The sequence below is a fragment of the Chlorocebus sabaeus genome, chromosome 16 (genome assembly GCF_047675955.1).
Source record: "Chlorocebus sabaeus isolate Y175 chromosome 16, mChlSab1.0.hap1, whole genome shotgun sequence".
NCBI classification, from domain to species: domain Eukaryota; kingdom Metazoa; phylum Chordata; class Mammalia; order Primates; family Cercopithecidae; genus Chlorocebus; species Chlorocebus sabaeus.
In genome coordinates, this window is record NC_132919.1 from 26,832,508 (window position 1) to 26,858,473 (window position 25,966).

Genomic DNA, 25,966 nt, shown 5'->3' on the forward strand with positions numbered 1-25,966 from the left:
TTTATCTGCAATTGTATGCTGATCAACTTCAAGATATTTTCATATATCTATGTCAGGTTCATTAAAAAAAAAAAAGATCTTTTCAGTTCAGATGCATAGTATCAAGGCGACCACAGTGATCTTTCAGCTGGGTGTGGTAATCCCAGCTCACGCCTGTAATCCCAGCACTTTGGGAGGCCAAGGCAGAAGGACTGCTTGAGCCCAGGAGTTCCAGACCAGCCTGGTCAACGTAGTGAGACCACCTTGTCTCTAAAAAAAAAAAGAAAAGTGATCCTTCCCAACTACCCATTTTCTTATTCAGGAAGAGCTGCCTGAACCTACTCCTACATCAGCCTTTGATAATGCACACTAGACCTCAAGAAAGAGAACTGCCTGTAGCTGGGGCACTGGAAAAGGGCAAGGAAAGAATGCTGGGGCACCTGATGAGGATATTCAGTTCTTCACTTTCCAGCTGCAGGTTGGCCTTCTCCTGGTTTAACTGCAACTGAAGCTTCTGGTTCAGGTCAAGCAGATTCTCATTCTTACTGTCATCCTGCAAAGACTAGGGAACCAGGATAGAAACTGAGAGATAACCCTTGTTCTAGGAGACTTCCTGGTCCTCGAACTATCTATCTGCAGTGACTACCTTCATGATAGAATACATCTGCTTCTCAAGCTGTCGTATTTGGGCCACATGCTGCCGCACAGCCTCCTGCAAATGCAGTATGCTGCTGCGTTGCTCCTCTGGATTGCTAGAGATCTCAAGCTGGAACCTGACCCGTTGCTTCTTCTCACTATGCTCCTAAAGGAATGGAAAGGGAAATGAATACAATTTTTAAGTAGACAAGTCTTGTAGTAAAGTGAAATAGAGAAAGGAGAAAGAAATGGGGGGGTCTTTTCTAGAAAGCTAACCTTTATCTGTCACTGTTAATAGCAACAGTAGTAGGTCAATGCAGAAAATTTGGCAATGTGGATTTCACAATAAGTCAGGCCCAATAGGATGGGGATGGAGGTGGAAGCAGGGAATAGTAAATGTTTTTAGAGGTGTCCAGGTGACTCAGTAGAGAAATAACTAGGAGAAAACAATCAGGCAAACAAGCCCTACAGTTTGAGAGACATTCAGGCCTTTCCTAAATAAGTGGAATTTCAATGGTCACTGCTGACTAAGAGAATGTATCAACCACAAGGCCCTTTTTCAGTGTGAAGCATGGCTTTTCTTACAGAAGCCCAAATAAAGCACAAAGTCTGGGTGTTCCTGTGAGGCTAACCAGCATTCTACAAGGGCCCATGCTCACCTTCCGCTTAGGTTCTACGTGGAGCAGCAAGTTGTTGACAATGTCCAGGATCATGGCATACTGAGCTGGGTTGGTGGAAATTTCCAGCTCATGGTGGATAAGGGTGAAGGTATCCACAGCCCCTAGATAATTGTTAGCAGCTAAATAAAAGGCTCAAGTTTGTACCTAAATATCTACTCCATCTCTTTACCCACATTTGGAACCACCCTACTAGTCAACCCCACAGAAAGGGTGAGAGGTGCTCATGGGTAGAAATATGTTTATTTCAGAATCATAAAGAATGCCCATTCATCCCAGCTCCCTCTAAGAATAGAGATTATTTTCTCATAGCAGAACTTACAAAAAGCAGAGCAAAGTGAAACATTAATGCCAGTGCACAGTGGACTTTTAATAACTCTACTATCTCAGAATCACCAACGAAATAACTACTTTACCAATTTCCCTAGTTCTCTCCTAAAAGCCTTTCAAGCCCTGAATACCTTCCTGCTTCTTTAGGAGATCTTCCTTTTCCTGGTTCTCAAGAACTTCAGGTGGCTTAATCTGAGTTGCTAGCTCAGGATCAATGTCATGGCTGTAACTAATATAGTACATTCGGCAGCTGCAACGCGAAATGATCCGCTGGACTTGCTGGGCTTGTTGTGCCTCAGCTGGCTGGTTCCAATCTGGGAAGAGGTGGGAAAGAGATAAGAAAAAGACATTCTCAATAAAGGTAATCTGAGAGCCTCCCAGCTATGTCTCGGAAACTCCAGAAACACCACTTTCAACCTAGCCTAGCACAAAATGGTCCTACTACAGCATACATTGACGTTAAGAATAGGAAGGAAAATGAGGTCCCTTTGGGATGCACATCTGTTCCTAATTATTTGATGCAGAGGAGGGGGAGGGCTGACCTGTGGTTGTGGTAACCATGCCGCCCACTGCCTGCCCACTCTCCATCAGCTCCTGCACAGAGTCCAAACTACGCTGCCGGTGCTCCTCGATATTCTTCACCTGAAGACAGAGATGCAGGCAACTTTAGCTCCTGGGGAAACAGTGGCTTGTCCTGGACAACTGGGTGACAGATCTCCATATTTCAAGTAGTTACACTTACTATCTAGACCTCCACTGCATGGAATAGCTTGAACCATCTCCCAGGATAGAGGACATACTTGTCTCATTCTCTTGCCCCAGTTTACCCAAATTCTCCAACCCAACTGCATTACATGCACACTTTGCCAGGCCCACAGGTCTCGAGCCAGAAAAACAATGAGCAAGGTTCAAATCTAATCATGTCTTGGGCAAAATATCTCATTAAAAAAAAATTACTTTCCCACCCATTTTGGCATTTGTTCCATTTGTGTTCTTGCTGTTTTCTATCTTCAGATAGATAACCACTCTGACAATGTTGCCATGGGGGAAGGGAATTGAATTATTTTTATTCACTCTGCCAAGCTGAAGTCAGAGTGAGTAACAAAATGAGTGAGATGGGAAGACCACAGCAGATGGTGGATCTGTCAAGCCTCAAAAAAATATAGGAAAGGCCAGACCAAAGTCCCTCGTACCTAAACCAAAGATGTTAAAGACGTTCCACTCTAACACTAGTATCACAGCCTGAGGGGGGTGGGGGGCAGGGGGCAAGAGTTCACATGCCAAAGAAGGCATGCCTAAAAGCAGCAGAGGTGCAGAAAATGCCAGAAAGATCCAACAGCTCATCCATTCTACTTCTGCATGGGTAGTTAACACCTGTGCTTACCTCCTAAGACTACTGATAAAGAGCACTGCTTGCCTGAATGAACCACAGCTCTTATATATCAGCATGACTTCTCATACTACCAACAACCAGTCCCTTACTTGGCTTGACATCTGATCTTTTTATTTTTATTTTTTTTGAGACGGAGTCTTGCTCTGTTGCTCAGGCTGGAGTGCAGTGGTACGATATCGGCTCACTGCAACCTCCACCTCCTGGGTTCAAGCAATTCTCTGCCTCAGCCTCCCGAGTAGCTGGAATTATAGGCGCCCACCACCACGCCCGGCTAATTTTTGTATTTTTAGTAGAGACGGGGTTTCACCATCTTGGCCAGGGTAGTCTTGAACTTCTAACCTCGTGATCCACTTGCCTCGGCCTCCCAAAGTGCTGGGATTATAGGCGTGAGCCACCGCACCCAGCCTGACATCTGATCTAAATGCTCATTACCTCTTATTACACTTGAGGTTGCCTGGACTAAGCCCTAAGGTCCTTGATATAAGAAGCATCAGCCAGGGAGGTGAGAAGAGAGACCCTTTTATCCCCACTAAGAATTGCAAATTGATTTATCACTGTGGTCCTTATCAGATACAGCTAGATCCTGTAACTCATTTGGGGGTGTACCATGCCCAAGACAATGTGGGCACTTAACACCTGTTAAATAAGTAATAATGCACAATATTGACTAGGCATATCTCATAACCAATAGACTCTCCAATAATTCTGATGATATTATATCTTAGAAGTTACAGAGGGGGAAAAAGAAGTTACAGGTAAAATAATCTGGTTCAGTTTTACCAAGAAGCTGAAAAGCAAATTAACAACCATGCAATGCAAAGACAGGCTCCTTCCCTTATTTCTGCCAACTGCTCACAATCTCACCATCTAACAAAAACATTATCTCGGCTGGGTGGGGCATAAGCCTGTAATCCCAACACTTTGGGAGGCCGAGGCGGGCGGATCAAGAGGTCAGGAGCTCAAGACCAGCCTGGCCAACAGGGTGAAACCCCGTCTCTACTAAAAATACAAAAATTAGGCGGTCATGGTGGGGGCGCGCCTGTAATCCCAGCTACTCAGGAGGCTGAGGCAGGAAAATGGCTTGAACCCGGGAGGCAGAGGTTGCAGTGAGCCGAGTTCATGCCACTGCACTCCAGCCTGGGTTACAGAGCAAGACTCTGTCTCAAAAAACAAACAAAACCACATTATCTTGCCACACACTTAAGACCTCCCCATATATACTGACTTAAAAAAAAAAAATAAGAGTATTTTCCACCTGAATAAAGATTTATATTTTCAAAGCACCTTATTATGGGATCCTTTCAACAATCTTGTGAGGGTGAAGTATCAATTCCATTTCACAATTAAAGGTGACTTGTCCAAGAGCTCATGGCTACTATAATGGGAAAGCTATCATTAGAACTCACATAACCTGACTCCTAGACAGTCTTTCATTCAACCTCACTGCCTTGCTGAAATAACCAATCAGTCATTTTCATGAGAGGACAGAGAATGGGCAGATAGTGAACTTATCGAAAATTCTGAGTCACTGCCTGTTTTCTTGGCTGCCTGCTGATTAGTGTGAACATTAATAGGGATCAGCAATCTTAAGGAGTAAAAAAGTTCCAGTCTATTTTATACTAGTTCTGGGAAATGAGAATTTCTTTTGCAATGAAATAGACCACCATGAGGGAAAAAAAAAAACAGTACTACACGCTTCCAGACCAGAGACTGCCCACATTCAAGGTGTTATCAGCCTCATTATTCTGCTAAGCTAGTAACAGTAGGTTACTGTCAAGAATATTCTAGCCATTAGAAAGTCTATGGAAAACCAGGAATATAATGGGCCTTCACAAATCCACTCACTAACCTCTAACCAGAGCTGTCGGCCATCCTGCTCCGTGGGGCTGCTCTCAGTGGTGGCAAAGTACTGCATGCCATCCAAGAGGCAAGTCCAGGATGTCTTTTGCTTCAATGTATCACCATACCAGGCTGGATGGTGCTGGCACTGCAGCAGTTGGGCTTTGGCAGCTGACACAATGACACAGCCTTCTGTCTCTGCTCCACGAAGAACCATCTATGCCAGAGACAGAAGCAGAGTTAAGCTACCAAGGAAGATGAGAAGATTAGTGAGCACATTGTATCAACCACTGCAGCTAGATCTAATTCTGGCTTACTGAGGAAATTTTACTGGCGTCTGGACATAGAAGTGATTATCTATGATACCTATGAGAAGGACAAATTTTTTGGAGCTCTATTTACCCATTCATATTTAGAGGTGGGGGAAGGTGAACAATATGATCATGATCTAGCCTGATGTTGAGGTAACTTGTAAAGAGAAGGTACCTGACAGTTGACCAGTTCAATAAGGCAGTTTCGGTTGTATATGTCATCCGTCTGGCAGGCAGCAATGCCACACAACTGGTCACTCATGCCTGATTCCTCTTCTGTGAACACTACAAACCTGTCTGTCTCTTCAATTAGTTTCTGCAACATGTAAGCACCTGGCAGAGAAATAGGAAGCAGGGAAAGGTCACAGTCTCAAAGGGAAAGACTTTTTCCTTTCCAGAGCCAAACTCATCTTCTCTCAATTTATCCGGCTAGATAAGGGCTTAGAATACATCCTCCCAAACCTAGAACTCTAGCCCAGCCATCCCTTGACCCATGAAGGCAAAACAAGAGTTATTTCATTTTCCCTTCTTTTTTTTTTTTTTTGGAGACGGAGTCTTGCTCTGTCACCCAGGCTGGAGTGCAGTGGCCTGATCTCGGCTCACGGCAACCTTCACCTCCTGGTTCAAGCGATTCTCCTAGCTGGGACTACAGGTGCGTGCCACCATACCTGCTAATTTTGTGTTTTTTTAGTAGAGACCGGTTTTGCCATGTTGGCCAGGCTTGTCTCAAACTCCTGACCTCAGGTGATCCGCCCACCTCGGCCTCCCAAAGTGCTGGGATTACAGGCGTGAGCCACCTCGCCCGGCCTCCCCTCAATTTTACTAAAAGAACAGATTCCCAACAGAAACTGAGAAATGCTAGGTAACACTTTTTTCTCTTAGGTATTACTCTATGATCTCTCCCTTACCCCCATTTTATTCCTTTTCTCATTTTGTATTATTTTACATGCTATGTGACCACTCTTTTCCACTTGAAACCACTCTCTTGCCATCAATGATATTATGTTCTCCTAGGTCTGCTGCTTCCCCTGATTATGTCTCCAGGCCCTCTTCCTTCTCCGAGGTCTACGCTCCTCAGATCCATCCTTGGCATGTTCCCTTCTCTTTCCTATTCTTTCTCTTAATGGGTTTGTCTAACAGAGTGTATGGTTAAGAGCACAGTCTCCAGAATCAAACTAGTCTGCCTGTATCGTGACCTTGGGCAGTCTGCCTCTCTGCATGGCAATTTCCTTATTTGTAAAAGAGTAACTCTCTCATAAGATTGCTATGAAAGTTTAATGGGGCCAGGCGCGGTGGCTCACGCCTGTAATCCCAGCACTTTGGGAGGCTGAGGTGGGCAGATCACAAGGTCAGGATATTGAGACCATCCTGGCCAACATGGTGAAACTCCGTCTCTACTAAAAATACAAAAATTAGCCAGGTGTGGTGGCGCACACCTGTAATCCCAGCTACTCGGGAGGCTGAGGTAGGACAAGAGTGTGAATCTAGGAAGTGGAGATTGCGGTGAGCTGAGATTGCGCCACTGCACTCCAGTCTGGTGACAGAGCAAGACTCCGTTTCAAAAAAAAAAAAAAGAAAAAAGAAAATTTAATGGCATAATACATAAAAATATTTCGCAGAGTACCTACCACACAGTAAGCAACTATTATAATATCCTTGGCATTAACTCTTAGCTCTATGCTGAAATTCCGAAATATCTATCTTTATAGCCCTAAGCTTTTAGACCCTAATTTCCAGCTGTTTGTTAGACATTATATTGATAGCCTACTAGTGACACAAATTCAGCATGCCCAAATCTGAACTTAACAACCCTACACCTCCCCAAACCTGTTTAGTCCCAGGCTCTATTTCTGACCCATCATGCCAGTCATCGGGCTCAAAATCAAGTTGTTATAATTTTCTCCCTTTCACTCCTCCTTCCAACCAGTGGCCAGTTCTCCCATATGCACAATAATGTTTCCATCCATCTTATCTCCATTCCCACTGCCTCTACCTAGTTCTAGCCCTCAATGTTTTTGTGTGTGTGTGTTTTTTTTTTCCTGAGATGGAGTTTCACTCTTACTGCCCAGGCTGGAGTGCAATGGCGCAATCTTGGCTCACCGCATCCTCTGCCCCCGGGTTCAAGCAATTCTACCATCTCAGCCTCCCGAGTAGCTGGGATTATAGGCACGCACCACCACGCCTGGCTAATTTTTATATTTTTACTAGAGACAGGGTTTCACCATGTTGGCCAGGCTGGTCTCCAACTCCTGACCTCAAGTGATCCACCCCTTAGCCTCCCAAAGTGCTGGGATTACAGGTGTGAGCCACTGTGCCTGGCCCCAGCCCTCAATGCTTCTTATTGAGACACCATAATAGTTTCCTAATTTGTCTCCCCACCTCGTTTCTTCCTCTCCAATCCTCCTACACACTACTGCCAGATCTGTCTTCATAAAACGATGACACACCCATATTCAAAAACATTCAGTAGTTCACCACTGCCTACTGTACAAGGACCAAAAACTCCTTAGCCCTATATGAAAGGTCTTTGGTGATCTACCCCAGCTTTCCTTTCTAGTCCTTTCTCTCACTCTTTCTGTCAACTAAAAGAGACTGTTTACTCTCTGTGATACTGTGAAATATATATTTGGTCCTCCCTGTTTCCTGGCATACAAAATCTAAAATCATTAGTGCCTCCAAAGTGATGTCTTCTTGTATGCTGAGTTGACTGGTTGCTGGCAGCCCCTAAGTAGCTTCAGGATGGTGGCTGGTCACTGGAAAGACTCAGGCAGGATTAAAGTGTTATAACTTTCAGCCCCACCCCCATCACACACACACTTCCTGGGAAGAGAGGGGCTGAAGGCTAAGTTAATCACCAATGGCCAGTGGTTTAATCAATCATGCCTACATAATGAAGTATCCATTAAAAACCCAAAAGGACAGGATTTGGAGAGCTTCTGGATAGCTGAACACGTACAGGTTCCTGGGGCGTAGCGTGCCTGCCTGGGGAGGGCACAGAAGCTTCCCGCCACTTCCCATACCTCGCATTATGCATCCCTTCATCTGTATCCTTTGTAATACCCTTTATAATAAACCAGTAAACAGGTTTCCTTCAGTCCTGTGAGCTGCTCTAGCAAATTAATTGAACCCAAGGAGGGGGTCGTGGGAACCCGTTTATAGCCAGGTGGTAAGAAGCACAAATAAAGCAACCTGGAGCCTGTGACTGGCATATGAAGGAAGGGGCGGGGGGCTTAGAGACTGACTCGTCAACCTTTGGCATCTGATGCTGTCCCCAGGTAGATAGTGTCAGAATTGAACTGAATTAAAGGACACCCAACTGGTGTCCGCTGCAGAATTAATTGCTTGCTTATTGGTTGGGGAAAAATTCCCACACATTTGGTCACAGAAGTCTTCTGTGTCAATTGTTTCTGAGTGAGAGAACAGAAAAAACACTTTTGAGCTTGGGTTTTTCCACTCAAGGTTCTCCTTTGAACACACTAAGTTTTCAAACTCCACTCCTACTCAGGTTATTCCCTCCGCCTTGATTGCCCTTCCACCCCATTTCTATATGTTCAAACCATATTAAGCTTTCAGGGCCTGGCTCAAATGCTACTTCCTCAATCAACTCTCCCCTGATGGTATTCCCCCATTGACTCCTGTCAGCAGTAACTCCATTTTTTTTTTTTTTTTTTTTTTGCGATAGAGTCTTACTCTGTCACCCCAGCTGGAGTGCAGTGGTGTGATCTCGGCTCACCGTCAGCTCCGCCTCCTGGGTTCACGCCATTCTCCTGCCTCAGCCTCCCAAGTAGCTGGGACTACAGGCGCCCGCCACCATACCCGGCTAATTTTTTTGTATTTTTAGTAGAGATGGGGTTTCACCGTGTTAGCCAGGATGGTCTCGATCTCCTGCTCGTGATCCGCCCACCTCGGTCTCCCAAAGTGCTGGGATTACAGGCATGAGCCACCACGCCTGGCCCCACATTCATTTTTTTTTCTGAGATGCAGTCCTGCTCTGTCACCTCCACTTCCTGGGTTCAAGCGATTCTCGTGCCTTAGCCTCCCAAGTAGCTGGGATTACAGGTACATGCCACCCTGCCTAATTTTTTTTGTATTAATTTTACTAAAGATGGGGTTTTGCCATGTTGGCCAGGCTGGTCTTGAACTCCTGACCTCAAGTGACCCACCCACCTCAGCCTCCCAAAGTGCTGGGATTACAGGAGTGAGCCACTGCACCCGGCTAACTCCCATTTTCTTTTATTTCTCTCTTGTGACATTTATCACTTTCTTTCTTTCCCTTACTCATCTTGTTTTGGCTCCATCACTCCCCTTCTGATTTTTTTCTGGCCACGGGACCAGACCATTTAATGCCCCAACATCACTGTTACTTAATATATAAGACTTAGGTGGCCTAAGAAGGAAAAATGATAGTTTCACTTCTGCACATAGATGGAAGCAGCCATGACTCAGTCCTTTTCAAACTCTTGTCCAAGCCCATATCCATGTTCTAAACCCAAACCCATGAAGTCTCATCTCCCCAAGCTTACCTCCTGATGACCCCTTATCAGGCCGTCCACTGAAGCTGGGAGTGTTAGCACGAGGTGGGGCTGAGGCACTACTTGGGACACCCCGCTTTGGCTTTTTGGCTGGCATCTGTGGATCAATCTTTAACCCCTTCAGGGCCTCCGTAGAGAGATTACGTTTGAGTACAGCTGCCTTTTTGTAGCCATCATATAACCCAAAGGCAATGTCTCGATTAGTAGTTGTCCAGGAAATCCGTAAATCTACTAAGTGCAGCTGATGTGTATGAAAGGTAGGATCCCCATCACGAGTAGAGAGCTCCTACGAAACAGGAAAAGGACTTCAAGGCTTCAGGTAGTGTGGAAATTGCCCCCAATGCTGCTGTTCCACAAGGGCAGTGATAAGAGAAAAGTTTGTTGAATAAGAAACGTGTTGGCCAGGTGCAGTGGCTCATGCCCGTAATCCCAGCACTTTGGGAGGCCGAAGCGGGCAAATCATGAGATCAGGAGTTTGAGACCAGCCTAGTCAATCTGGTGAAACCTCATCTCTACTAAAAATACAAAAAATTAGCTGGGCGTGGTGGCTGGCACCTGTAAACCCTGCTACTCAGGAGGCTGAGGCAGGAGAATCACTTGAACCTAGGAGGCAGAGGTTGCAGTGAGCCAAGATCACACCACTGCACTCCAATCTGGGTGACAACGAGAAACACGGTTTCAAAAAAAAAAAAAAAGAAAGAAAAAAGAAAAGAAATTTGCTGGGCAAGGTGGGGAGACAGACCCTGGAGAAAGAAAAACTAAGTGGTCTTGGCTTATGTATTATATTACATTTGAACTATACCTGTATTTTGTTTGTTATTAAAAAATGTTTTTAGAGTTCCTCTACAATTCTTTTTTGAGAAATGGAAGTCTATTTTGCCCAGACCAGTCTTGAACTCCTGGCTTCAAGCAGTCTTCCTGCCTCAGTCTCCCAAGTAGCTGGAACTATGGGTACAAGCCACTGTGCCTGGCCTCACTTTATTTTAAAAATACGTTTATTTATTTGAGACAGAATCTGGCTCTGTCTCCCAGGCTGAAGTGCAGTGGTGTGATTTTTTTTTTTTTTTTTTTGAGACAGTCTCACACTCCATCACCCGTGCTGGAGTGCAGCAGCATGATCTTGGCTAACTGCAACCTCCGCCTCCCTGGTTCAAGTGATTCTCATGCTTCAGTCTCCAAGCACCTGGGATTACAGGTATGTGCTACCACACCTGGCTTATTTATTTATTTTTATTTTTATTTTTTTTGAAATAGAGTCTCACTGTGTCACCCAGGCTGAAGTGCAGTGGTACGATCTTGGCTGGCTGCAACCTCCACTTTCCGGGTTCAAGAGATTCTCCTGCCTCAGCCTCTCGAGTAGCTGGGATTACAGGCACCCGCCGCCACACCCAGCAAATTTTTGTATTTTTTAGTAGAGATGGGATTTCACCATATTGGCCAAGCTGGTCTCAAACTCCTGTCCTCAAATGATCCGCCCACCTTGGCATCCCAAAGTGATGGGATTACAGGTGTGAGCCACTACACCTGGCCTAATTTTTGTATTTTTAGTAGAGACAGGGTTTCACCATGTTGGCCAGTCTGGTCTCAAACTCCTGACCTCGAGTGATCCATCTGCCTCAGCCTCCCAAAGTGTAGGGATTACAGTGTGAGCCACTGCACCCAGCCTCAATGGTGCAATCCTGGCTCACAGCCTCTGCCTGTTGGGCTCAAACCATCCTCCCACCTCAGCCTCCTGACTAGCTGGGACGACAGGTGCACACCACCATGCCTAGCTAATTTTTTTGCATTTTTTGTAGAGAAAGGGTTTCACCATGTTGCCCAGGCTAGTCTGGAACTCTTGACTTCAAGGGATCCACCCACCCTGGCCTCCCAGAGTGCTGGGATTACAGGCATGAGCCATCAACATACCTTGCCTATTTATTTTTGAGATGGGGTCTCACTCTGTCACCCAGGTTGGAGTGCAGTGGCACGATCACGGCTCACTGCAGCCTCAATTTCCGAGACTCCAGCCATCTTCCCACCTCAGCCTCCCGAGTAGCTGGGATCACAGGCACATGCCACCACACCCAGATAATTTTTTGTATTTTTGGTAGAGAGAGGGTTTCCACATGTTGCCCAGGCTGGTCTCACAAACTCCTGAGCTCGAGCAATCCACCTACTTCAGCCTCCCAAAGTTTTGGGATTACAGGTGTGAGCCACTGAGCCCAGGCCCCACTGTATTTTATTTGTTTTGTTTTGTTTTTTGTATTTTGGAGACAGCATCTTGCTCTGTCGCCCAGCTTGGAGTGCAGTGGTGAGACCTCGGCTATCTGCAACCTCCACCTCCCAGTTTCAAGAGATTCTCCTGCCTCAGCCTCCCGAGCAGCTGGGACTACGGGCATGCGCCACCATCCCCAGCTAATTTTTTTGTTTTTTTAGTAGAGACAGGGTTTCACCATGTTGGTCAGGTTGGTCTCGAGCTCATGATTTCAAACAATCCATCCACCTCGGCCTCCCAAAGTGCTGGGATTACAGACATGAGACACCGCACCCAGCCCTCCCCCACTATATTTTAAATGACTTGAGAATTTCAACTTAAAATCCTTCCCTAATTGGGGGAAAAGTCCGTACCAATTTTTTTTCAGTGTTAGGAAAAAATTTTACTCTATTTCCTAAAGAGTAAGATACTATTTTTAGGAGAGAAAGAAAAGGTATTTTCGAAAAGAGGGATGCTGATACAGCTAAACCAAGTGAGTTTGTCATAAACTAATGACATACATGCTTGGAATATAATGAGAAACATTACCAGGGACTTCGCCTGCAACCTACTCCTATGGACTTTATTGTGTTCCCCCCAAACTCACATGTTGAAGTCCTAACCCCCAAAGTAATGGTATCTGGAGATGGGCCTTTGGGAGGTAATGACATGAGATCATGAGGGTGGGGCACTCATGACAGAATTAGTGTTTTTACAATAAGAGAAACCAGAGCACTCATGCACACTTGTGCTCTCTCTCCCTCTCTGCCATGTGAGGACAGAGATGAGGCAGTCATCGGCAAGCCAAGAAGACAGCCCTCACCAGAACCCAACCATGCAGGCACCCTAATCTTGGACTTCCCAGTCTCCAAAACTGATAAATAAATTTTTGTTATATAAGCCTCCCAGTCTCTGGTATTTTGTTATGGCAGTCCAAGTAGGCTGAGATACCTACTAATATAAATAAGGTAATAAAGAAACTGTGTCAGGCAGTACCTCCTCAGCTGTGCGATTGCTATGCCGTTGGTAGGTGAGGGAGGATAAGCTCAGCAGGTGGGTCTTTGTTACCAAAGGATCAAGACAGTGATCAGCATTCTCTTCAGTGGGTGAGGCCATCAGGTGAACGGTCACCTGACTTAGGTCACTCACCATCTGGGTAACACTCCAATCAGAGATAAGGCGCCGCATTACTGTGCCTGCTGAGAAAAAGGCACACGGAGACCATGCTGACCAGTCCAGAGGATAGCGTAAGACAGAGATGGAGGAGGGGAATGGAACTGAGAAAGGGAAAAACAACAAGGAACAGGATAGGAGAAATGAAAGGACTCTTTGATTTTACCTTGAGGTATAAGCCGCTGAGTCCCCCGAGTAAAGACATGGCCCTGACTGCACTCAATCTGGATGCCCCGTTGCTGGGCAAATGAGGCCCAATAATGTACCTGGCAACAAGAGAGCATAACACTGAACAAAGAATGGCATGAGAGGGATGATTAAGGGACTCAGTATGAGAAATAAGAAAACTAGAAGCAAAATAAAGTGAAGATGTCAGCAGGGACATCAGTGCCTTACCTGCAGCTGGGGAAAGAGGGCTGTATAGGAAAGTTGCTTGTAGTGCTGACCAAGTTTCTTCTTGCTGGGTTTCAGGTTATTGAAGAGCTTTCCCCTGCAGATAGGCCTTGTGACACTAGTCCAAGTTGCCCAGAAGTTCTGCATCCAGCGCAGGGTACTACTATATAGCAGAATTCGGGGTTGGGATATTGCTGCAAAGGGAAGGACAGACATTTCCTAGTTATGGATGAAACAGAGGTAAAGCTAAATCCTTCCCTTGCTGCAGGTTGTAGAGGTTTAAAAATCCAAAATCCAAACAGCAACTAGCCTCACATTCAGCATCCCCCACTCCCTCTTCTTTCAAGGATCTAAGCTCTCTGCTTTCCCCTACTGCTACAGTCTAAAGTTTGCATCTCCCCAAAATTCATGTTGAAATACTAACCCCTAAGGTGATGATGTTAAGAGGTGGGCCTCTGGGAGGTCACTAGATCATGAGGGTGGAGCCTTCGTGAATAGGATTAGTGCCCTTTTAAAAGTGGTCCAAGGGAGCTCACTGACTCCTTCCACCATATTAGGACACAGCAAAAAGGCACCATCTATGAGGAATGGGCCCTCACTGACACTGAATTTGTCAGTTCTTTGATCTTGGACTTTCAAGCCTACAGAACTGTGAGAGATAAACGTTTATTGTTTATAAGCTACCAAACTTGTGGTATTATTATTATAGCAGCCAAAAAGGTCTAAGACACCAACCCTTTCCCCGCAAAAAAAAAAAAAAAAGGTCCTAACCTAGATTCTCCCTTGCCCTTCTCCCCTCCCCTACCAGAGGGTCAAGCTAAAGTCCCCAGTGTCCATGCCTGCCCTCCCAGCCCTTCCTCCCCACTACCCCAGGCCCAAGCCTCACTTCCACTGTGCCGAGTCAGATCCATCTTGATGGAGAGATTGAGGTTCTCCGAGCGAAAGGCCCGGTAGGAGTCATGAAGCTGGCCCAAGGGCACCTCAGGCAGGAACTCTGGGGCCCGCAGAGTGACACTATGGTGATCATGGGGGTTCCCATGGCACAGCCACTGCAGGTCCAGTGTCATGCAGAGGTCAGGCAGGTGAAGGAAGCAGCAGTCGTCATACCTGCCTCACAACGGAGCCCCAGCCCTCAGTGCCCTGGTCACTCACTTCCCCTTGGCTCTTCCCCCTCCCTCCAACCTTAGTCCCTCACCCCGTGGAGGACCCTCCCTTCACTCCACTCACTTAGAGGCTGTTCTCACGTTGATATCCAAGTCACCCTTGAACACAAACTGACCAGGTTTCCAATGAAAAGACAGGTGGCTCCACTCCCAGTGCATATTTTCAGTTGTGTTGTATGGATCCTATGATCACCCCCAAGAACTTGGTGAGATATAGGTAAAAAAACCATCCTCTTCTCCCATATCAGCACCTTTCTCTCTTCCCACATGTGCTATACAGGCCTCAACCATATTATCCTGATAGGAAAAAAGTATCAAGACACCCCTTACCTCGGTGGCCAGCTGGTGCAGGTTCGCCTGTTCAATGTCCATGTGCCAGTCTCCATGGAACAAAAGACGGCTCTTGTCCCACCAGGGCAAAGGTGGGCTGGGGTCAGCTGAGGGCTTGGTCAAGAGGTCCACACACTGGCCAATCAGTGTCCAGGCTGGATCCCAGCATGGGCCCCATACCACTGTGTACTGGAATATTTCCGCTGGGGTAGAGGAACAAAGGCTATAACTTGTTCACAACATTACCCTTCTCTTCCTTCTTCACTCCAGAAGGGCCTCAGCTCATCTCCTATTTCACCCATCACAAATGTCCCTCAGCCAAACCAACTGCCCCATCTCTACTCACAGTGGAAGTCATGGTAGAATTTGAGTGGGGGCATGTTCCTCTCCACTGCCACGTTACCCCACGGAAGCCCCAAGTGCAAGATCTGACGCCGACGGGAGCAAGGCTGACCACTCTGCTCGGTGCCCACAAGTCGACCCATCAGCCGCCAGTCACGGATCTCAAACAGGTACCGTGGATAGTCTCTGATCCGAACTGTTACCAGAGGAAGGGTACACACTGGCTACTCAGGGGCAGTCTGAGCACTCTTGGGCCTTTTTCCTCACCACTATTTTACCCATCTATATTTACAAAGTCAATTGAGGGAACAAGCGCAGGCAGTTGACAGCAAGCTGAAAAATGACAGTAACCCTGGAGCAGAAGGTTAAGGGCATAGCACTGAGATCCAAGAGACAATAATCTTAAAGATGACTGTGTTAGCTTTCCCTTTATGTTAGCTAAGCAATTTCAGGGTGAAATTTAGGAACAAAGAACGGGAAGGGAAGCCCACCCATCCCACTCCACCCATCCAAAACAGCACAGTTCCCAATATAACCATATAACCTAGTTCGTCTGAAATCACTCAGAGAGCTCCCTAGAGCTGAGCAGGCAAACACGGGGTCTGCAAATAAGGGAAACACTACTTACCCAGAAAGGTCTTGACATTGCACTTGAGCATTCGACACCACTGAATGACAAGATCTACTCCCTCAGGGGGAAAAGGGCTGCCTGGATCAAGCTCTTGAACCTGTTCTACCACATGCTCAGGACCGTGGAAAGAGGCATCTGCCAAAGCTACCAGCTCTAGCCCTGCTAAGCTCCAAGTGAGCAGTGCCCGGCGCATGGGTGTGTTGCCATAGAGACGACGGGAACGCTGGATGTAGATTTCAATGTTTTTGCGTTCCAAAGAGGCATAGAGCTCCTCAATTTTGCGGGCAGGCAATAACTCCCCATGCTGCTTCCGAAGGGCGGCCACTTTGGCATCCAGTAGCTGCAGTCTTTTGGCACTCTCCTTACTTTCATCCTTCATCAGCTCATAGTTATCATGAAGTTTCACCTCAAAAATATCATCCAAGAAAACCCATGAGAAGTGCTGAACCTTTAAGAGTAGATCAGGTGGGAGCGGGACAGGGCCTGGAGAGGCCCAAGCATGAGTCCCTCGATGCAGTCCCTTCAGCCACTTCTGAACTCCCACAGCCTCATCTAGAGTTCGAGAAAAGTCATACTGATAAGGAAACTCCACTGAGACTGAGCCGAGGGAGAGAAGCCAAACACGGTTCCGGAGGGTCTGCAGCGCAGGGAAGGGGTTCCGGTGGAGGATCATCTCTTCCAGCTCAGGCAGCAGCTGCACCTCCACCTCCTTGAAGTTGAAGATACTATTGCCATCAAAGCCAGCTGCCAGCTCTGGACAGTATGCCTGCAAGGAACCTCCATGCCGGCTCAGTGACACACTCTCTGCAGCCAGGGTAATGAACTTATCCTCAGCTACAAAAGCTGTGAGTTTGGCTGTGCTCACCTCCAGGGTTAGGTTTAGCAGCCGCTTTGGGGGTAATGGTTCAGGGGCACGGCCTTCTAGCTCAGAAATGGTTCCTGAAGTCTCTAGTGCAAGGGATGGTACAGTCTCAGGAAACACAGTGGCTCTTAGTAGGTCTCGGCACTGTAGAGTGGCCAGGATATGCTGGTACAGGTACATGTGATCTGGGGGACTCCAAAGTAAGGTCAGCCCTGCACCACACTGAACCTTTAGGGAGCAGAAGAAAAGGATCTGTCAATTACCATGTCATAAAACAGTAGAGATGGCAAAAGATTATGACGCATGCATACCTGGCTCAAGAACCATCTCCACCCAGAAGTTGTTCCTGAGTAACCACATTAATTACTGCCTTGCTTTGTTCCTGTTAGCACTAACGTGCTGAGCTAACAGTTGTTAGTGTCTTACATTTAAGAGCACTTACACTTTTCAAGTTCTCCTCAACTAGATTCTAACTTGTCTGAAAATAGGGACCATGTGTTTTCATTCTTTGGTATCTACCATACTACACTCAGTATAGACAGCAGGTACTCAATAATATTATCATCTGCCTTCATGTTTCTGCTTATGAGTTACCTTTCTATCGGCAACTACACTGTCTAGTAACCACTGCAACAATCAACTTGAAAATGTTTCATGAATTGATTGCATCAATTTAATTCTCAAAATATAGCATAATAAAGTACTGAGCACACAAGTCAATATGGCAGCTGACTTATGTAAAAGTATGCGTTAAGGAGGGAGTAGTGTCTTTGTCAGCTTGAAAAACAAAGTCAGGGGCCGGGCGCGGTGGCTCACGCCTGTAATCCCAGCACTTTGGGAGGCTGAGGCGGATGGATCACGAGGTCTGAAGATCGAGACTATCCTGGCTAACATGGTGAAACCCCGTCTCTACTAAAAAAATACAGGCCGGGCGCGGTGGCTCAAGCCTGTAATCCCAGCACTTTGGGAGGCCGAGACGGGTGGATCACGAGGTCAGGAGATCGAGACCATCCTGGCTAACACGGTGAAACCCCGTCTCTACTAAAAAATACAAAAAAATAGCCGGGCGAGGTGGCGGCGCCTGTAGTCCCAGCTACTCGGGAGGCTGAGGCAGGAGAATGGCGGGAACCCGGGAGGCGGAGCTTGCAGTGAGCTGAGATCCGGCCACTGCACTCCAGCCTGGGCGACAGAGCGAGACTCCGTCTCAGGAAAAAAAAAAAAAAAAAAAAAAAAAAAAAAAAAAAAAAAAAAAAAAAAAAAAAATTAGCTGGGCGTGGTGGCGGGCGCCTGTAGTCCCAGCTGCTCAGGAGGCTGAGGCAGGAGAATGGCGTGAACCCAGGAGGCGGAGCTTGCAGTGAGCTGAGATCACGCCACTGCACTCCAGCCTGGGCAACACAGCGAAACTCCATCTCAAAAAAAAAATAAGTAAATAAAAATAAAAAATAAAAACAAAGTCAGTTCTGAATAGCTAAGTGGACAGAGAAAAGTAAAATTCCAGGACAGAAAATTCTCAAGTTCTAGTCTCTAAAAAGGAAACTCTTCCATTTCCAAAGGTGAAGTCTGACAAAGAGGAAAACGCCCACCCTCCTCCTAAGAGGGTCCCATGTCCATCTGTTAGCCTGAGGATAAAGATACTGGAAAGCCTCTCAAAACCTGCCACTGCCTCTATCGTCTGACTCCTTCCAGTCTTTTGATGGGCTGAGGGCTTCAGCAAAATGACACCAGATCATTATTTTTAAAAAGCCCCTTATTTTTCAGAGATGCATAGTGAAACATTTATAGTGGAAATTATATATGTCTGATACCTACTTACCTACTTCAAAATAATCCCAGAGCCTGAGGCAGGGGAAATTGGTGGGAGTATAATTAAAAGAAATTGGTCATGAATTGGTAATTATTGAACCTCGGTATACAAAGCTTATATATTCTCTCTAGTTTTGCATGTATTTTAAATTCCACAAAAAGTTAAAAACATAAGAGTTAGAAAAAATAAATAAAATCCGGTGTCATACTTCTCATGAAACCAGTTTCACAACATGATAGGAGGATTGTTTGAGCCCAGCAGTTTAAGACCAGTCTGGGCAACATGTGAGACTCTGTTTTGGGAAAAGACAAGAAAAAAAAAAAAGAGAAAGGGTCTAAGCTGAGGGAAAAACCAGCCTGGCCCCACCTCTCCACAGGAACATTACCTCCAGAGAGCGGATGCTGCTGTGATAGGTGATGGAGATCATGGAAAGGCTGAGCACTGGGGTAGGGATGTCAGGGGCCTTGCAACAGGGTTGCATCTTTTCCGTGACTGATTTCACCAGCGCTAACACAAGTCCTTGAATTCCCACAGTGGAGGTCTCTGCACTGCCCAGGATAGTCAGGGTGTCCAGTCGTACCTCTGAAGCACCTAACAACCAGAAACCATGTCAGCCTTGGTTCCTAGCTCTCAAAGGGCAACAAAAGTCCTCACTCGCCTTTCTCACTTATTCTCTTAATTATCTTTATTCCTCATGCCTCCCTAAGTTCATTCCTTAGGTTTTAAGGAAACTTTCCCTTTCCTCTCTTAACCTAACTGGATTTGGCAGAGCCAAACAAGTTCCTTAACTCCTACAAATTGCACAGAGACATACCATTTATTCTCTAGAACTAAACACACAAGGAAATAAAAAGCTATATGGATCTCTCTTGACTAGATTAAGGTTGTCTTTTTATGTCTTGCCTTTCATAAGTCCTTAAGAAATATCAAGAAGCCTGATATTTATGCAAGACTTTCAAGCATCTCATGCCTCTAATTTAGAAAAATTCCAGGCCGGGCGCGGTGGCTCACGCTTGTAATCCCAGCACTTTGGGAGGCTGAGGTGGGCGGATCACGAGGTCAGGAGATCGAGACCACAGTGAAACCCCGTCTCTACTAAAAACACAAAAAATTAGCCAGGCGTGGTGGCGGGCGCCTGTAGTCCCAGCTACTCAGGAGGCTGAGGCAGGAGAATGACGTGAACCCAGGAGGCGGAGCTTGCAGTGAGCCGAGATGGCGCCACTGCACTCCAGCCTGGGCTACAGAGGGAGACTCTGTCTCAAAAAAAAAAAGAAAAAAAAAGAAAAATTCCAGCTCAGCAGCTTCATCAAATGAGAAAGAGCAGACTAAACCAATATAATCTGCTTAGGTTACACACTACACACTTCAGTATATTTATTTACTTATATTATTTTATTTTTTGGAGACAGAGTCTCGCTCTTTTGCCCAGGATAGAGTGCAGTGACACCATCTCAGCTCACTGCAAACTCTGCCTCCCAGGTTGAAGTGATTCTCCTGCCTCAGTCTCCCAAGTAGCACACTTCAGCATAGACTCCTTGTCCCACTTACCAACCAAGGCTGAAAGGGTGAACAAATTCATGTCTTCGACCTTCAAGTCCACTTTCCACAGTAATGACACAGATTCCCCAAATGAAGAGTGTCTAGAGACAGCTGACTTCCCAGATTGTGGACCCATCAGGGATAAGATACGAGACAGACACTGGGCACAGGTATCTGATGCTTCCACCTGAAGTCCTCGAATGGTACAATCAAGAAAGAGGGTATCTGACTGGGTGCTGGACAGGCCCAGAGGCTGGTTATAGCTACCCTAGAGAAGAAGCAGACGGATCCCATTAGAAGTATGGAGGCACACAGTTTTGTAATTCCCTAATGCACTTCCTGCTGCCAAAAGGATGCTCAGTGCTCTGATGCATGACAGGATGAGGAAAGCTGTGCAGGCCCCTATTCACCAAAGCCCCCACCTACCTGTAGTGTGAAGGAGTCCAGAACAAGCGCCTCACCCCAAACATGCATATTGGGTGGGTGTGGTGCCCGCTGAATGTGGGAGTCACTGCCCACACGCCAGCAGAGGTGGTCTACAGTCAGGACACCCCGCTGATGGATGCTTTGTGGCCTGAGGTGCTGGTAATCTGAACAAAAGTGAGAAAGAGGGATTGCATGGAACCACTGTGGCCATGAATTGGGCCTAGCTCCATTAATGGACAGATTCTTGTTCCTTTTCCATCTGAGAGCCTTACCCAGAGAGACAGAATTGAATCCCAAGGCAAAAGGCGGTGTATCTCCAAGTTGAATGGAAATGTTGACATTGGAGATGGAGGTGCTAAAGATGATGGGAGCCAGGATTTGGGGGAAGGTTCTGCATAGGGACAAAACATCATTATGTGGTAAGAAAAGAACTGCAGCTTCCTATCATAGAACAGTTTCTGAAGCTCTTAAAATCAGAGTGAGAATTTAGAGTTTTATTGTGATTCTTAGATGGGATACACCTAGAAGATAAAAGGCTGAACTCATCAGTTTATTGCTACTCTTAACGGTAATCTGCAGGAACCCCAGAAAGATATTAGGTTGACTCACATAAAACTGTCATTTTCATAGGCCAAATACAATGAACACCAGCAATATCACATGCTTGAACCGAAAATAACCAAGAAGCATCACTTCTGAACCATAACCTTAAGTTCTTATTGCAGTACAATAGAAGCACTACACAAAGACATGACTGCCACCTTACAATCTAAGGCAGACAAGACAAAGACATTCCTTATCATTTAAGTTCAGTTCAACAAACATTTATTTTGTATAAAACACTATGCTAAGCACCAAGGACATAAAAACAAAGATGACAACATTCTGCCATCAAGGAGTCTAGTCTAATAGGAAAGATACATTAAACAGGATTGCTGTTGAGACTCAGATTTGAGGAGGTCAAACAACCAAATACATATTTAACACAAGATGCCACTTTGGACCAAAAGAATCCCAGAGAATCCAAATGATAAGATGGTGGCTGAAAAAGATCAGACTGACCTTTTTTTCCTTTGCTTAAGAACAGGTGAACTAGACCCTTGGGTTTCCAGTGCTAGCAGGTGCAGCCAGTGAGAGAATTCCTGGTGCCGGTAGTGAATGATGCAAGTGTTCAGAACTAGGGAGGCTGAGAGGTCAATGGTGGTCACCTGAAATAAGAAGACCAGAACTGTGGGCTTGGGTTTTATTCCACAAACTCATAATGAAATAATGTAGCGGGAAAGTAGAGAAAGGAACAATTCTTGGTACCACAATCATCACACCTGCACACTAGCCTTGAGGGAGCTGAGGCAGACAATGCGCTGGCGACTCTGGGACAGCAACAACCCATCTGTAAGAGACCAGAGGACAGATCAGAGGAGAGCACTGGAAGGGCAAGAGGTAAAACTGGGAGAGGGTCAGAAGCCTGCAAAGGGATAAACAGACTGTCATCAAAACTTGTGAGCTGGGGCTATTTCCTCTCAGTATGTTCCCTCCTTCCGCTCCCCAGTTACACTGAGATTAGATTAAGGATTCCACATGGGGCATGAGCAAAGAGAGTATCTAGTCCTCCCATTCTCGCTCACTACCAGTACCCCAACCCATGAACCTTCCAGCAGGAGTTCAGTGCTCATCTGTGCCATATCAGAGTTTGCTGTGAAGCTTCGAAGGGGCAGCTGATCCTCATCACGGTGGTACAGGAACTGCAGCAGCTTCAGAGTCCAAGTCAGGTGCCTGGACCAAGAAAGATTCTGGCTCAGGAAGATGTGGAATGCCATTCCTACTTATTTTATTTTTATTTTTTAAAAATAATTATTTTTTGGCCGGGGCAGTGGCTCACGCCTGTAATCCCAGCACTTCGGGAGGCCAAGGCAGGGGGATCACGAGGTCAGCAGAACGAGACCATCCTGGCCAACACAGTGAAACCTCACCTCTACTAAAATACAAAACATTAGCCGGATGTGGTGGCACGCGCCTATAGTCCCAGCTACTTGGGAGGCTGAGGCAGGAGAATCGCTTGAACTTGGGAGGCGCAGGTTGCAGTGAGCCAAGATCGGACCACTGTACTCAGGCCTGGGCAACAGGGCAAGACTCCATCTCAAAACTGGTAATAATTTTTTTTTTTAAATTCTTCCCACACTACATGGATGTAACCATTTCTACTTCCTTTCTCCCCATAGACAAGCTCAGCAACTACTAGGCTGGTTCCAGTGATACCATCATACAGCTCCCACTATCACTCTCCCATCTTCTGTGTCAGGAGAGACCTCACCTCTTTTGACTATTCATGGACAATACCACGCTTGTGTTCTCCATCTTAACCTTGACCTGGTCTGGCAGCTGCTGGAGGAGGAACAGGCCAGGCAGAGTTGGCTCAACCAAGTTCTCTGTCACCTCTGAAAATACGAATGAATAACACGAGAACCATCAATTCTTAACACTCTCAATTCTCCCAAAATGCCCTGGCCTCTATGGCCAAATCCTCCCACATAAAATAGGCTAAGCAAATGCCTAAGCTGGATGGACCACAAGGCGAATACCCCAGAGATCCAGGCACCTGCTGTACTTCTCCAGTCTCTAAAAACCTAAGGAGTACAAGGAGCAGGTTGGTAAATGAAAAGAATGTGGACCTTAGGGCCAAATAATTTAAACCTCATTTTTACTACTAACTAGCTGTATGACTTTAGTCAAGTTACCTAGCTAACCTTCCTAGGCTTCAGTTTCCTTATTTGTGAAGTGCTGAGGATTTAGTGAGAGAATATACAGTCATCCCTTGGTGTCCTTGGAGCTTCGGTTCCAGGACCCCCTGCAGATACCAAAGTCCGCACATACTCAAGTCCAGCAGTCGTCCCTATGGGAACTCGTGTATACAAAAAGTCAGCCCTCCATATCAGTGAGTTTCATATCCTGCAAATATTGCATTTTCCATTCACATTTGGTTGTGGATGCAGAACACACACATATGGAGAGCCAACTGTATTTATTGAAAAAAATCCACATATAAGTGGATCCACACAGCTCAAACCTGTATTGTTCAATGGTCAACTGTATATAAAACACATAGTACGAGGCCGGGCATGATGGCTCACGCCTGTAATCCCAGCACTTTGGGAGGCCGGGGTGGGTGGATCACGAGGTCAGGAGATCGAGATCATCCTGGCTAACATGGTGAAACCCCATCTCCGCTAAAAAAGATAAAAATTAGCCAGGCATGGTGGCAGGCGCCTGTAATCCCAGCTACTCAGGAGACTGAGGCAGGAGAATTGCTTGAACCCGGAAGGTAGAGGTTGCAGTGAGCCAAGATCATGTCATTGCACTCTAGCCTGGTAAAAGAGCAAGACTCCATCTTTTAAAAAAAAAAAAAAGAAAAAAAAAAAACACTCATAGTACAAGCCTAACTCATGACAGGTGCACACTTAATGTTAGTTCTGCCACTCAGCACAAGCAAATGCTCTATTTCCTCTAACTATCCTTACGGTCAAAGTTCATGGTGACTAGTGAATCACATCTAAGTAAGTAGTGAGACCACTATTTTTTTCTACTTCCAAAACAATCCCTGAGAACAAGGCAGTCAAGAAGCTCAATGACTGGGGCTTTACCTGAACAGGGAACAGGCTTAGATGCTAGGCTTGGGCCCTGGCACAGCAATTGGCTCTGGAAGAGGCCCTCATGCAGCTCAGCATGGAGTGTCCACACATCCACAGTGATAGCCGTGAGATGCCGACTGCTAATGCCCACCTTTAGACACAGGTCCAGGGCCAGTGAGAGCTCCACTAGGCAGGTGTCCTCCTGTGGGGATGATAAGCCTCTAAGGTATATATAAGAAGGTTTGGAAGTTTTAGGTCAAAATATGATCTGGAACACTGGGTACTGACTTGAGGGAACCCCCTAAGGTCACAGAACCCAGAATGCAAGCCCTAAGCTCCTTCACACTTTATGCTCAGGAGGAAATGAGGCATCTGAATGATCATGGCATACTTACCAGCTGACCACTCTTTAGAACTTTGCTGTTGATCTTACATAAGCTCACCTCACAGATTAGCCTGGGAAAGGAAAAAAATTAAGAGCACTTGGCCCCTTTCCTCACCATTTACCTCCAGTCAAGCTCTGTTGGCTACAAGGGACAAAGCAAGTGGAAATGTCTAATCTTAGCATCTCCTCAAACTGCACAGAATGAGAACTTAAAACCTTGATAAGGAGGCCCTGAAGCAACTCTAAGGCAAGAATGGGACGGCTAGATCCTCTGTTCCCTGGTGCTTACCTTTTCCCATCACTATCCAAAAGAAATCTGCTTCTACTGATCTGAATATGCCATAAGGACTCAGAAGTATCCACCTTGAGAACCATGATGTTTATAGCATCTACATGAATGGAGAATAGCTGGAAGGAAGAAGCAAGGATGAACAATAATTAACGTTAAGGAACTGCCCTTCCCTTCCAGATGAGAAAGAGGGGCAGCTCTTAGTATTATGTCCTAAAAATAGTAGAAAAATCTACCCATAACTCCAAAGCCAACCATGCCAAAGTACAGTCCAGGACAGTGGGAGAAGTTGTCTCACTTGGCAGAAGATCTTCAATAAGGATGGGCTGAAGGACAGTTCCTTTTGATCCACCCCAGCACTCTGGGAGAATGGGGCAGACAGGCCAGAAACTTTCTGTAGGTCCGTTCTGATACGCACTTCTCCAAAGCACAATGCCACATAGTGTCTGCCCAGAAGAGAAATATCTCACTGCCACCATGTCCATCCGTCCCATAGCAATCTATTCCCCACCCTCACATGCACTTTCTCATCCTTCCTAGAAACACAGCTCAAATCACAGAGATCAGTTTCATAGTAGTTATCAATATCTGTCTCACAAGATAATGGCACCCAAGCTAACAGGAAGACTTCAGTAACAACCTCCCTTCCTCCTTGGATTGTGAGGCCTCGGTAGAAGAGTCTCACTCTGCAAACACCAACTCCAAAATACTCCTCTAGGGGAGAAGTGAAAATACAGGGTACTCACGGAAGATCATGGCTAAGGAGTTTGCTGGAAATCCACAGGTTATCAATTTCCTAAAACAGTGAGGGAGAAAGCTGTGTGCTAGCTGCTGAAAAGCAAAGAGCAGCTTGACAAGCCAGGAAAGGCTCTGGATTATTAGAATTTCTCTTTCATAGGCATGTTGCCTTGAATCCCCTCTTAAATTAGAACAGTAAACTCTTCAATTTCCTGTTATCTTTCTTCTGTATCTTTGTTATGTGCCCTGGACACTCTGTGTCCTATAAACATTTTTAACTGAACAATCTGCATCAATCCCAGCATTCTCCAACTAGCTCTAAGATCATCTTG

The 25,966-nt window shown here is 46.0% G+C and overlaps 1 protein-coding gene across 2 annotated transcripts in view; it reads right to left on the bottom strand.

Annotated features, from left to right (window-relative positions):
* BLTP2 (bridge-like lipid transfer protein family member 2) overlaps positions 1–25,966 on the bottom strand; it is a 31,773-nt gene that overhangs the window by 4,568 nt on the left and 1,239 nt on the right. The window contains exons 3-31 of one of the 2 annotated variants that reach the window (XM_008010793.3): positions 25,643–25,692; positions 25,195–25,342; positions 24,897–25,015; positions 24,618–24,678; positions 24,235–24,424; positions 22,908–23,031; positions 22,245–22,369; positions 21,919–21,986; positions 21,659–21,804; positions 20,869–20,987; positions 20,597–20,760; positions 20,180–20,438; positions 19,017–19,222; positions 15,963–17,055; positions 15,339–15,530; positions 14,993–15,195; positions 14,727–14,845; positions 14,386–14,606; positions 13,503–13,693; positions 13,273–13,372; positions 12,930–13,129; positions 9,689–9,983; positions 5,341–5,498; positions 4,865–5,071; positions 2,165–2,264; positions 1,754–1,936; positions 1,275–1,396; positions 626–781; positions 420–541 (exon numbers count right to left, since the gene is read on the bottom strand). In XM_008010793.3, the coding sequence (XP_008008984.3) occupies positions 420–541; positions 626–781; positions 1,275–1,396; positions 1,754–1,936; positions 2,165–2,264; positions 4,865–5,071; positions 5,341–5,498; positions 9,689–9,983; positions 12,930–13,129; positions 13,273–13,372; positions 13,503–13,693; positions 14,386–14,606; positions 14,727–14,845; positions 14,993–15,195; positions 15,339–15,530; positions 15,963–17,055; positions 19,017–19,222; positions 20,180–20,438; positions 20,597–20,760; positions 20,869–20,987; positions 21,659–21,804; positions 21,919–21,986; positions 22,245–22,369; positions 22,908–23,031; positions 24,235–24,424; positions 24,618–24,678; positions 24,897–25,015; positions 25,195–25,342; positions 25,643–25,692 (5,441 nt within the window). Of the gene's footprint in view, positions 1–419; positions 542–625; positions 782–1,274; positions 1,397–1,753; positions 1,937–2,164; positions 2,265–4,864; positions 5,072–5,340; positions 5,499–9,688; positions 9,984–12,929; positions 13,133–13,272; positions 13,373–13,502; positions 13,694–14,385; positions 14,607–14,726; positions 14,846–14,992; positions 15,196–15,338; positions 15,531–15,962; positions 17,056–19,016; positions 19,223–20,179; positions 20,439–20,596; positions 20,761–20,868; positions 20,988–21,658; positions 21,805–21,918; positions 21,987–22,244; positions 22,370–22,907; positions 23,032–24,234; positions 24,425–24,617; positions 24,679–24,896; positions 25,016–25,194; positions 25,343–25,642; positions 25,693–25,966 lie in introns of both variants that reach the window. The other variant, XM_008010792.3, reaches the window with a different exon arrangement.